This window comes from Phascolarctos cinereus, unplaced genomic scaffold (genome assembly GCF_003287225.1).
Source record: "Phascolarctos cinereus isolate Bilbo 61053 unplaced genomic scaffold, phaCin_HiC Scaffold_3;HRSCAF=262, whole genome shotgun sequence".
In the NCBI taxonomy this organism is placed as follows: Eukaryota; Metazoa; Chordata; class Mammalia; order Diprotodontia; family Phascolarctidae; genus Phascolarctos; species Phascolarctos cinereus.
The window spans coordinates 132,668,241-132,682,327 of record NW_027555736.1 but is presented as its reverse complement, the minus strand read 5'-3'; the positions used below and the strand labels follow the sequence as shown (position 1 = coordinate 132,682,327).

General features: G+C 36.5%; 1 protein-coding gene across 1 annotated transcript in view; it reads right to left on the bottom strand.

The window, feature by feature from the left end:
- The window catches only part of LRRC28 (leucine rich repeat containing 28), a 188,392-nt gene that overhangs the window by 29,365 nt on the left and 144,940 nt on the right, over positions 1 to 14,087 (bottom strand). The window contains exon 7 of the mRNA XM_020964020.2: positions 10,018 to 10,120. Within this exon, the coding sequence (XP_020819679.1) occupies positions 10,018 to 10,120 (103 nt within the window). The remainder of the gene's footprint in view (positions 1 to 10,017; positions 10,121 to 14,087) is intronic.

The following is a 14,087-nucleotide window of genomic DNA, read 5'->3' as shown; positions in this document are numbered from 1 at the left end:
TACTGTACGATGATAATAAACAGAATTATAAAATGAAAGGCAAAGTTGATGATAAAGCATGTATAGTTCTGTACCATAAAGTTAACATATGAGTGCATTATATTGCTCCTTCCTCACCCACTGCACCTAGCCTTTATCACTGGTGATTGGGAGGGTGACTTTTTTAATGAAGTTATCAAGAGATGTTTGGACAGTGGCTCTCTTTTTTTCTTCATATTATCCTCAACTAGTCATTGAACTTTTAAAAATTTTGAAAAATTTGTATCTACCTTTTCAATAAAAGAAAAAAATTCACTCAAATGATAAAATGCTTCTGCCAACTATTTCACTGTAAACCTTTTTGGTTCGACCTTGAATTCTGAAGCTTCTCTTTCTTCTGCAATCTTTGTAGCTAGCATTCAGTTAATAGATTCTTCTTCTCTAGAATAGCACTTTCTCTCTGTTTTGAAAAATAACTTGACCTCACACAAGCACTGCATTTTACATGCTCCTCTATCTAAGCAGCATCCCTTCACTATGACACCGCATAGACTAAGTTCACATGCTATCAATGTTAATTTTTCTCCTCCCTCATGTTTTCTAGTTATTTTCATTTCCAAGTCTATTGGATTATGCTTATGAGGTGGTTCATGTTTTCCCAATATTAGGATGACTACTGAACACAGGGATAGGCACAGTATCACTCACTATCTGCAGACACAGGAGAACTGACTCAAAGATGCTTCTCAGCTTCCCACCATCATTTATGCTACCTGTATCATACAGCATCTTATTTTGGAATGCAGACTTCTTTCAGAATTCTTTACATAAAGTCAAATTTGTGTAATGTGAACGTACATAAAGCAAGAACTACCTGTAGTTGAGGCATGAGGAGATGAAGCCCTGCATCAGGGTGATGGCAGTGTCAGAAGAAATATGGGGGCTTATGTGAGAGATGTTATATTAGGTAGGAACCACAAGACTTGGCAACTGATGGGAGATGGGGGTTGAGAGAGAGGGAGGAGTCAAGGATGCCCCCTTAGATTGTGAGCCTAGGTGAGTGGGAAGAGGACAGTACCCTCACTGGGTAATAGGGGAATTTGGAAGTCAGAAGGGTTTGGAAAGAAAGATCATAACTTCAGTTTAGGACATGTTGAGTTTGAGATGGTGAATGTAGGCAATTGGATATACAAGCCTGGAGGTTAGGGCTGAACAAACAGGTCTGAGAATCATCTGCAAAGAGATGATAATTAAGTACATGGGAGCTGATGAGATCAGCAAGTAAAATAGTAAAAGGGGAGAAGAGGGCTCAGAACAGACTCTGGGGGCCACCCACGGTTTTTGGGCATGTCTTGAATAAAGCTTCAGCAAAGGAACCTTAGGAGTCAAGACAAGTAGGAAGAGAAGAGATACGCAGGAAGAGAAGGAAGACAAGTAGGAACTAGAGAGAAGTAGTGTATTAAGGAGAACGTGATGGATAGTGTCAGAGGCTGCAGAGAGGCAAGAAGGATGGGAACTGAGAAAAGGTCATTGAATTTTGCAGGTAAGGGCTCATTGGTAACTTTGGAGAGAGCAGTTTCAGTTGAATGATGGGTCAGAAGTCAGACTGCAGAGAGTTAAGAGAGTGAGAAGGAAGCAAGTAGAAACACTTAATGCAGATGGGTCTTCTTGAAGAGTTTAGCCAAGAAAAGGAGGAGAAGACATATAGGATGATAATTATTGGGGATGGATGAATCAAATGACGGGTTTTTTGAGGATGGGAGAGACATGGGTATGTTTGTAGGAAGTAGGGAAGCAAATAGTAGATTGGGAGACTAGTGAGAAAGTGTGGATATTAGAGGAAGCAGTCTGTTGGAGAAGACTAGAAGGAACAGGATCCTTATACACATGGGGAGGTTAGCTTTGGCCAGAAGAGCCACCTCTTTATTTGAGATAGGAGTGAAAGAAGAGATAGTGGCGGGGAAGTCTTCTGAGTGATGTGACATGAAGAAGAGCAGAGAAGATAGAGCTTTGAGTAAATGGCCTAATTTTTTTCAGTGAAATATGAGGCAAGGTTCTTGAGAAACTGTGTGGAGAGGGAGCCATACAAGGTTTGAGAAGGAATACAGAAGTTTGGAAAAGCCACTGTCATGAGTGGGATAGTGAATTGATTATGTTTGTGCAAAAGGATTGCCTTGAAGCAGTGAGTGTCCATTTGAGATCATACAATATAAATTTGTAATAGATTCAGCATGGTTTTATTATTTCTTCTAGCTTCATTCAGTATCAAGTAAATGGGAGTAAAGGCAGCAGAAAGTGGGAGTAAACCAAGGGTGGGATCTGGCATCACAATATCTTCCACTGGATATTGTTACGGTAAGGGAAATGGGATTAATGAGAAAAGGACAGCGTACAGTGAACTGGTTCACCCAGGGGCCAAGATGGCAAAGGGAGGAGATTGTAGACAGTGTAGGGATGATAGCTTAGGAAAGAACTGATGGGTAGATGGAGTGGAGTTTATCAGGAGAAAGAACGGGGTTTGGAATTACAAGGCAGAAAGAGAGGTGGAACGACAACAGATTTTGCTCAGGTAAGGAAATTTCAGGGTTTGTGAACATGATGGTAATGGCAAGATCAAGGATATGATCATCTCTGTAATGCAGGCGAGATGGGAAGGAGAAGTAGGTCCTAGGAAAAGAGTAAGCAGAGGAAAAAGAAAGAGTGTTTGAGGTATCAACATGAATGTTGAAACTGCCTAGTGTGAGGGCAGAATTGGGAAGAGAAAGACAAAGAAAAAGCCAGCCAATGAACTCTATGAGAAAGGAGGAGAATGTCCTAGAGGATGGTAAACAATAGCCACCAGAATCTTGTTTGGGTAATAAATATAGACTGAATGAACTTCAAAGAAGGAGAGGTTACTGAGTGATTGTGGTAGAGGGTGAGCCCAGAAGTGGCAAGAAACATTCCAATTACTTCCGCTGACTGGTGAGTTGGACAAATGTACAACCACTGCTGGAAAAGGTGGCCAGAAAAGCTGTTATGAGGAAAAAGCCAGGTAAGTATGAGGAGATGGAGGGAGCAAGACAGAAAATTGTTTGCGATGACAGCTAAGTGAATTCTCCTATTTCCCCTTTGGGGTCAAGCTTACTCTTTATAATTTTGTAAAAACAATTTTTGATTTTTTGTATTTGCTATATTTAGATTGTTGAAGTCATGTATAAAGTTTTCTTGGTCTTATTTTACTTCACTTTCTATCAACTCACCCACGTCTTTCTGTTTCTCTGAAGTCATCATATCACATTTCTGGTAACTTATTTGTATTACGATAAATTTATGTACCATAATTTGTCTAGCCATTCCTCAATAGATAAACATCTACTTTGTTTCTAGTTATTTTCTAACATAAAAGTGCTGCTATAAATATTTTCAAGTGTAAGGAGTCTTTCATCAGTGATTTTTTTTTTCTATATTCTTAGCAACAGTTTCTGGGTCAAAGGGCATGGATATTAAAAATATGCATACATTTTTAGTTCCAGATTCACTCCTTTACTCTACCCCTCCTCCACCCATTGAGAAAGCAAGAGGGGCTGCTAGGTGGCACAGTGGATAGAGCACCGGCCCTGGAGTCAGGAGGACCTGAGTTCAAATCCAGGCTCAGACCAAACACTTGACACTTACTAGCTGTGTGGCCCTGGGCAAGTCACTTAACCCCAATTGCCTAAAAGCAAATAAATAAATAAAAAGAGAAAGCAAGAAATAGGAATACCTGTTATACATATGAAGTCATTCAAAACATTTCCAAATTAGCCATGTTGCGGGGGGAAAAAAAGCAAGAAAAATAAAGTAAAAAGCAGCACTTCAATCTACACTCAAAGCTCATCAGTTCTCTCTTGAGGTAGACAGCATTTTTTTTATCTTGAGTCCTTTGGAATTGTCAAGGAACACTGTATTGATCAAGAGTAGCTAAGTCTTTCACAACTGATTATCATTACAATGTTGCTGTCACTGTGTACATTGTCTTCCTAGTTCTGTTCACTTCACTTTGCCTCAGCTCATCAAGTCTTCTCAGGTTGTTCTGAAACCAGCCCTTTTGTCATTTCTTACAGCACAATAGTATCCCATCACATTCACATACCATAACTTGTTTAGGCATTCCCCAATTGATGGGCATTCCCTCAATTTCCAATTCTTCTTTATTTTTATTTTCATTTTTAGGAATGGGCATTTTAGATACTTTATTTACATCTGTGTTTCCATCCATGTAACCTTTATAAAGGGTAGCCATCCCATCAGAAAACACACATGCACACACACACGCACACACACACATACACATACACGCAATAAGCCATTAATTCACTTGTGGACTCAGACCACTGAAACTTCATTATTTTGTCACTCCAAAGTTCACATCTTATTCCTTTTCTCTTTTCCTTTGCACGATCTGATACGAATTATGAGCTCTCCATAAGGATCAGTCATTTTTTTCTCCCCAAAGATTGTTTACTGGCCCATTTCAGTTGCCACATAAGTAGAAGCATTGATGTGTTATGGCTGAATCTCTTTTCTCCTGATCCTGTGATGAGGAGGATCCTGTGATCAAGCTATATAGTGTTCCTTATTGTGAGGCAGTGGGACGTAGAAGAAACAACAATAGATCTAGAGTCAAGAGAAATGTAGGCTTGAATCCTATTTTACTAGTTGTGTGATCTTGGGCAAATCATCTCTATATGTATCAGTCTTCTCATCTGTAGAAGAACTGCTACATTTCTGTTAAGAGTTTTTACAAGGAAAGGATGAGGAAGTTTTTATGAGTAATATGGATATGTAAGCTATTATATTATTATAACTATAGATGATCTCTAATGTTTCTTTCAAATATAAATTCTATGACGTGACTACAAATTTCTTCTAATGTTTCTTAAGGAGACAAATAGAACAAAACTTGATGTGTGTTTCAATGTTATTTCTTCCTTCACAAAAAGTCTGTTTTTTTTTTAACTCAGGGCTCCTAAGACATATTATTTCTTTTCCTTTTTACTGTCCTACCCACCATCTGGTAGAGGAACAAATGAGTAGTGGAATGGTTTTAAAAAAGAGAAGTAAAGAGCTTAAAGAAAAAGGCATTTAAATATTTCTGAAACAATCAGGATTTTGTGTTTGAAGCTAGAGAAAAGATATGACCTTTCATGAATGAATTTTAAAAAATGTATTAAACACATACTATGTGTCAAGCAGCGTACTAAGCATTACGGAAAACAAGAGAAAAAAGCAAGAGTCTCTGCTTGCTCAAGAAATTCTCACTCTTATTGGGGGAGACCCTCCACACAATAAACAAAAAGTTCAGCTGCAGGGTGGATAGGAAGGTTTAGAAGTTCTAAGGGTACAGTGGCAAGTAGGTCAGATAACAATGGGGAAAGTGTTAGATGGGGAAGACAGTGAAGTCTGGAGAACCTTATGATGCAGTGGCAGTACAGGTAGTAAAGCTTAATGGTCCTTTATTTCCCCAGAAGGAACAGAATTGGTAACGCCTAGGTCACCCACATTAAATCAAGAAACCCAGATGGCTTATGGGTACTTCATCCCAGGAGGGCTCAAGGAAGAAAAAGTAAAGAGACAGGATGCCCCTGTGGTGATGGGTCTTCCCATCTAGCCCAGCTATCCAGGATGGACTCTGGGACGGCCAAGAAAAGAAAAGAAGGAAAACAAGGTGGAAGGGTGTGCTCCCAGCGGTAGGGGGTCTTTCCACTACCTGGTTCTCTGGGTTGGGTTCTGGGAAGACCTGAGAGAGATGGCAAGAGGAACTTGAGAGAACTGTTACTCCTAAGGTTCCCATTTAGCAAGAGGGAGAAGGACTAGATCTGTGATTTCACTGGCATTGGGAACTCCCTCTACAAATGTAGTTCAGCACCTTTTCTCAACTAGTCTTAGCTAGTTGCCTAGGACACTGAAATGTTAAATGATTTGTGTGCCAGAATGCGTCAAGTGGCTGGTCCTGAACCGAGGTCTTCCTATCTCTCAGGCCCAGCTTTCTATTCACTATGCCAAACTGCCTCTCATTATCTCTTAAACTGATAAATGAGAAAAGAAGAGGAAAAAAGAAACATCATCTCATGGCTGACTAGTTAATTTTAACATCTGACAAATCTACAATGGAACCAAATGTAAAAATACTTAAGTAAAAGGACAGGCATGCTATTTAGCCAATTTCAGTTTTTAAATAAAATGTAAACTTGCTGAAGAGACAGATGACATAGAGGATGAGAAGGGGTGGTTGAGCTGTGAGCTGCATCAGATATGAGACCAAAATACTCAGCGTCTACTTTGTTCTTAATTCTGTGTTAAACATGAGAGTTCTTTCTTATGATATAAATTTTATATATATATATATTTATATGATATATAAAGTATCAGTTTAAGGATCATTATCATAAGATTTTTATCCTGAAGAATAATTTTAAAAAAGCCATTTTAACCAAAAAAGGGGAGGAAGGAAGCAAGAACATGTTAAAAGCAGAGGCAGAATATGTAGGTAAAGAAGTATAAGTAAAGGAGCAAACATTATAATATGGAGAAAGAGGGGCCAACTGGGTAAAAAAAAAAAAGAGAAAGCAAATGGTTAAAGACTTCAGAATTCTGATTGCCATGAGTCCAAAAGAATGGAGACGAAACACGCCATTCACCTCCTGACAGATGCAAAGAGGAACTTAAAATGCAAAAGGTAATACACATTTTCAGACATGCCCAATGTGGAAATTTGTTTTGCTGCACTATTCAACCATGTATCAAGGTCTTAGTTTTTGTTGCTGTTGTTGTTTTCCCTCAGTGAGAGTGGGGGTAGCGGGAGAGACAGATTAATTTGAAAATAAAAATAAACCCCAAAGGATATTTATGCTCTGAAACACTTTACTTATTTCAATATACTTTTCTGCTATACAGTGGTGCTGCTCTGAATTAAAACTCAGGTACTGAACCATACTGCCAAAGAAGAACTGTGAAAATATACTGTATCTTGCTACTAAAAAAAAGTATTTTGATTCACTATTTCAATTTCAGAACAAGTATTAATATTACCATTGGGAGTAAATGTGGAACATTTATTGAAAAAATATATTTAAAATGGAAACAATTTATGTTGAAAATTACTATGTTGAAAATACATGGTATATAATAAATAAAATAAATTTTACAAAAGAAGGTAGATGGATAGTGCCACAGAATCATAGAATTCAAGAACTAGATGGAATATCATAGATTGTCTAGTCTAGGGGTGTTTAATCATTTTTTGTTTATAATGGACCTCTCCGGAAGTCTGATAATGTCTTTGGACCCCTTTCAGAATAATATTTTGTTGCTTACATTCATAACTGAAGGAAATGTCAAATTTTAGTCAGAGGTTAGTGAAAATAAAGATGTAATACTTTTTCCCATCCAGTTCAAGGACCCCATGAAACCCTGCCATACTCTTAGGTAAATCAGGAAATATTCTATTCCTATGGTCTCACCCTCTGCACAACTCCCCACCCCCACCCCTGCCTCAACCAATTACTGTACTCAAAGATTTACTTAGGGATATTTTTATTGGCTAGCTAGATGAGAGAGTGGGAATCATGAAGACTTAGGTTCAGGGGTATGCTACAGCCTATTCATACTGCCTTGTGAGAACTGACTGTTAAATTTCTAGTGTGAACACTGACACATTAGAACGTAGTAATGATGACAAATCAGGGCTTGATTTATTGTTTTCTTAATTGTCTAGATTTTAAAAAGTAAATGAGAAAATGTGAGCAAGGCAGATTAAAAACTTAAATGTGTATTCTGCGTTCATTTGTTTCAAGAGCTTATCGCTAAGCACTTACTAGCATACTATTTGTCTGAGTTCAATTCCTGTAAATAAGAGAATTAAACTTGATGACCTCAAAGGTCCCTTCTATCTCTAAATCTATGATCCTGTGACTTTTTCAGTGTATAAAAGAATATAAGTTCTAGCATATCTATATAATTAGTCATTTTTCCCTATGGATTTTTTATGTTTTCTGTTAGTAACACAATTGTGTTGTCATGTAAACAGCTATGGTATAGTGGGAAGAAAATTGAATTAGGGGTCAGAAGAACGGGGTGTGCATCTTAGCTCTGCCAATTATTAGTGGTATGGTCATGAACAGGTAACATTTTTAATTCTCAGTTTTCTGATTTACAAAATGAGGATAATGACATACTAACTCCCTCATGGGTTGTTGTGATCATCAAATAAGTTGACAGACCATACATAATGCATTTTGTAAACTATAAAGTGCTATATAAGTGTGTTATTTATTAGGATAATAACCCTTTTCTTTAATATTTCCAGAATCTACTTCTCCAGTGGGGGGCACTCCTTCCCTGACATAGATCACAGATCCTCTGGAGTTTGATATATGGTTTCTGAGAATTGCTGTGGTTAAAAAAAAAATAATTAATCACCACACAGACAATGTGATGATGATGAACCTCTCCACCTGGGCTGGCTTCTCCTTGGACAACAGACAAACTGTCTACTGCTGGGTTGGCATTTGAAGGCTTTCTAGCTCCAAAATGCCTGTCAAGCTTACATTTTGCTAACAGAACTCTCAAGAAACTATAGGGTTATTACTTCAACAACACAAAGAGACGTTGGAATGATAAAAATTTAACACACAAAATTCACTTAAGCAAGACACTTCCTAAAATCCAACAATTATAACTGTTTATTTTCCATGTAAAAAAGTAGATGTTTATTTTCTTTCTTTATATAAACAGGCAGCTGGAAAAATGATCCTTGGACGATCAATTTCATTATCTATTTTTTTATATTAGCCACATGCTCTAAAATTTTACTTTCTACCCAATATTTTATGTTGTAAAAATAATAAAAAGAAACATTAACACAATACGCTATAATTTTTTTTTATAGAAAACACTACAAAATAATATATTCCAAATCAGCCATTTGCAGTTAACTTTTGTGTAACTATGAATTAGGTGAACTCTGTGCTTTTGAACTACATTCTGAGATCAAGATTCTAAAAATTCTAACTCTGTTTCAATCACTGACTTTACATTAGCCTTGGGTAAATTGATAAATTTGAACTATGCCACTTTTCTATGTCCTGAATTTCTAGCACAAAAATAAAGATAACACTCACATAGTTGCTATAAAAATGGACAATACATAAACATAGTTCCCATCTAAACATACAACTGTTACATACAAATAGCTAACCTACCTCTTCAGTAAGAGTTTCTCTTCCTTCTCTGCTGACACAGTATCTAGCATCTTGGGAGATTTAGGTTATCAGTTAGTCATACATATTGATCAAGTAAGAGACAACTGGCTTGCTTAGACTTGGATAGATGGTGCTGGGACCACTTTGGTATTCTTGTGAGAGGAACTGAAGCAGCCAAAGATATAGCAGAGCCAGCATGGACGTTGTTGGCTTCGCCTTTAGTGCTAAGGTTGAAGCAATTCCTTTCCTTGGCAAATTGTTTTAGCAATGAACTTTTTTTTTGCTTTTTTGTTTTACCAAAAAGCACCAATATTGATTCTAATTAGCTGACTGGTCACTCTGGGTTATTAGAATGAAGTTCTGTATTGGGGCAATATTTAACATGCTAATTTAAAAATGTTTCCAGTAGGGATGGTGCTAGATAATACACTTGTGACTGTAGTAAACATGCTCTGTAGTGCTGTACAGGAGGAAAATTACTAAATTCATGCTGGATCTTCCAGTTTCGGTGAATTTGCTATAAGTGAATTTGCAGTAATGCATCTGAATTTATTCTTCTTTTTACCAGGAGGTATTCTAAATAGGTGAGTATCTGAATAAAATGTTTAATGCTTTAAAATGTTTGTATATGAAATTCCTATCCTTTTTGGGAGAGTTTCTAATTATCTTTGTTATATTAGTAAAAAACATTTCATATTAGAACTATCGATAGTAGAAACTTTTGGAGTTATACAATTATTGATTAATGAAGCAGAAGTAAAACTGCCCATGCAAAAAAGTTTAATTATTATATATAATATGAAATTAATCTTACCCACTGCAACCGATGACCTTATTATATAAATAGGAAGGCAGGCCTTTCAGGTGAATGTTGTTATCCACATAAACATACTGTAGCTCTCGAGATCGACCTAAATCTGGGCCAAAAAAGGATATGATAAGACAGGTAGCTCTGGTATAATGGAAGGAACACTGGACTTAGATTTGCTGTAGGATGGCATAATGACAAGAATATTAGATTTGGATTTGGAAGAATTGCACCCATTCCAGTTCTGCTCCTTATGACTTGTGTGATCTTGTGAGAGTTATATTAACCTCCTTCCGTTTCAGTTTCCTCAAATGTAAAATGAAGGCATTGTACTAGATGACCTTTAAGGCCCCTTCTCACTCCAAATCTATGATTCTTATGAGTTCTGGTTCTGCCATTAGCATAGTGCATGACCTTGGTCAAGTCCCATAACCTCTGTGAGATTTGGTATGCTCTTCTGTAACCAAGGAGACTTGGACTAGGTGGTAAAGCTGCCAAGTGCTGTCATTTTTTCTATTCTAATGACAAGAGACAAATACCAAATAAGATAAAGACAGAAACTGAATAAACAATATTAAAATGTGCCTCTATTCCAGATTTTAAAAATCGTTATTGAAAAGAATATGAAATAGCACTGTTCAATTCAACAAATATTTATTAAGCACCGATATGAAAGGAACTGACTTAGATACTGAGGATGAAAAAGATAAAAATTAAAGTCACTGCCCTCATGCAGTTTATATTCTACCAATAATAATGACTAACACTTGTATATTGCTTTAAGGTTTGCAAAGTGTTTTACATATAATATCTCATTTAATCTTACAATTTTATAGGTGAGGCAACTAAAGCTCAACAAGGTTAAATGAACTGCCCATGGTCACAAAGCTAGTACCTGTCAGAGGCAAAACTGGAAACTAGGTCTTTCTTCACTTCTAATCTAGTGTTCCTTTCACCACATCTTATTTTTTGCCATAGATAAAAATCAATAAAACTTATTATAGCACCACATGAAAACTTGGAAAATGAGCATTAGGGACCTAAAACTGGAATATGGCTCTGAAAGGATTTACTTTGTTCAAAAAGAACATGATAGGTCAAAGGAGAGAGTGGTATTGTATATTTAAAAGGTATGATTAGTAATCTAGTGTTTGACAAACCCAAAGATCCAAAATTTTGGAACAAGAAATCACTATTTGACAAAATTGCTGGGAAGACTGGAAAACAGTATGACAAAAACTAGGTGTAGACCTCACATCATATACTGAAATGAGGTTAAAAGGGTCCATGACATAGACATAAGTAAATTATGGTGCACTGAAGATTTTTCCTGTCAGAATTACGGATAAGGGAAGAATTTATGACCAAATAAGAGATGGAAAACATTACAAGATTAAAATGGATAATTTTGATTGCATCAAAAACTTTTTAAAGTTTTTGCACACACAAAACCAATGCAGCTAAAATTAGAAGAAAAGCAGGAAGCTGGGAAAATTTTTTAGTGTTTATCTGAAAAAGGCTTCATTTCTCAAATATATAGAGAGAAATGAATCAAATTGATTTGAATATAAATAATTTCACAGTGATAAATGGTCAAAGGATATCAACAGGCAGTTTTCAGAAGAAATCAAAGCTATCTCTAGTTACATGAAAAAATGCTCTAAATCATTACTGATTAGAAAAATGCAAATTAAAACAATCTGAGGTACCACTTCACATCCATTAGATTGGCTAATACGACAGAAAACAAAAGTGACAAATGTTGAAAGGGACATGGGAAAATAGGGACACTAATGCAATACTGGCGAATTTGTGAACTGATCTAACCATTCTGGACAGCAATTTGGAACTATGCCCAAAAGGTTATAAAACTATGTATATCCTTTGACCCAGTAATACCACTAGCAGGTTTGTATCCCAAAAAGATAAAAGAAAAAGGAAAAAAGGACCTATATATATATACAAAAATGTTTGTAGGAGCTCTTTGTGGTGGCAAAAAATTGGAAATTGAGGGGATGCCCATCAATTGGGGGATGGCTGAACAAGTAGTGGTATATGATTATGATGAAATACTATCATGCTATAAGAAACAATGAGCTAGAATTCAGGGGAAGGGACCCTGTGGCCTTGAGGTTGCATGTGGGCCTCCAGGTTCTCAAGTGTGTCCCTTTGACTGAATCCAAACTTCACAGAACAAGTTTGTTTGAAGTTTAGATTCAGTCAAAGGGCCACACTTAAGGACGTAGAGGGACACATGTGGCCTAGAGGCCACAGGTTCCCCATCCGTGATGCTCTCAGAAAAACCTGAGAAGACTTACATGAACTGATACAAAGTGAGATGAGCAGAACCAGGAGAACACTGTACATAGTGTACATACGATGATCAACTGTGAATGACTTGGCTATTCTCAGCATTATAAAGACCTGAAGGACTTAGAATGAAAATACTCTTTTCTCTCCAGAGAAAGACTGAAGGAATATGAATACAGATTGAAGCATACTTTTTTTAAAAATTTATTTATTATTCTTGGGTTGTTGTTGTTGTTGTTGTTTTGAATGTGTTTTCTTTTGCAATGTGGCTAATGTGGAAATATTTTGCACGACAGCACATATATAACCTATATCAAACTGCTTGCCTTCTCAAGAAGTGGGGAGATAAGAGAGGAAAGGAGAGAACTTAGAACTCAAAATTTAAATGAATGTTAAAAATGTTTGTTTACATGTAATTGAGAAAAAATAAAAATAAACACCATATGTACCAAAGAAAGGCATGATGTGAGAAAATTCTAGAATCAGATTAGGAAAGTATATTAAGAACATGTGGGTATAGATCAACTAAGGTAGGAACAGAAGCAATATTGCCCATGGTACATATTATAAGCTAGCCGGACATAAAGAGAAATAGCTAAGGAGTACAGGAAATATTGAACCTGTCAAATAGGAATAACAGAGTGGGGGGGGAGCTTAAATTATCCCAGTATAATAAAAGCTCCTCAACAGCAAGAACTGTATTATTGTCATTTTATCCTCAGAGCCTAAATTATTATACTGCCTAGCAAAAAAGAAACATTTCATAAATACTTGTTGGATTGAATACAGACTAAGGACAACTGCTGAAGATTTCTCTCTGCCAAAGGCAAAATAGTTAATAAATTATTCTTGACTTGCATTAATACTAATTTTATCTTATAAAAGCTGGGGAAACCAATGAAAGAAATCTCTCGGGGGGCAGCTAGGTGGAGCAGTGGATAGAGCACTGGCCCTGGATTCGGGAGGACCTGAGTTCAAATCCAGTCTCAGACACATAACACTTACTAGCGGTGTGACCCTGGGCAAGTCACTTAACCCCACTGCCTAACCAAAAAAAAAAAGAAAGAAACAAAGAAAGAAAGAAAGAAAGAAAGAAAAATCTCTCTATTAGAAATTGAGTCTTACCTACATGAAGGAATGGCTCACTGGAATGGAACTATGGGAGCCTTAGGTAGAAATCAACATTTAATATTAGAATTTGTATCAAAAAAGAAAAGAAAGCCAAGTATAATCTAACATGATTTCAGGAGAGTAGAATTTAAAGGGTTCAAAGAAAGGACAGATAGACTCCTATGGAATAAAGTTCTATAGGTGAAGTCAGTATAGAACCAATGGGAAAATCTCAAGAATGACATTCTAAAAATATGAAAAAGGAGCAAGTCTGTTGAAAATTAAAAGAAATGTCTGACAAAATTAATATGGGTGTACCAGGAACTCATCAACTACATTAGGTTTCAAGGAGATATATTAAGGAAAATGAGAGCAAGAGGATGTAATGGAAAGTGAATGACAAAAGGCATCGGACAATGTCAGGAATGTTAATGTTCAGATTAAGCTTAGGCAATCAAGTAAATTTAAGAACCACATAAAGGTTTTTGTTTTAAGTTATAATGACCAAAAGAGAAGGACAAAAGAAAAGAACTGTACTGCTGTCTTGGGGAGGATGAGATGATAGCAACAAGGAAGCAGAGCTGCTCCAACACTTATTTTGCTATTTTTTTTCATTTTTTTCCCCTATCCACACATATAATCTTTGGACTGGATTA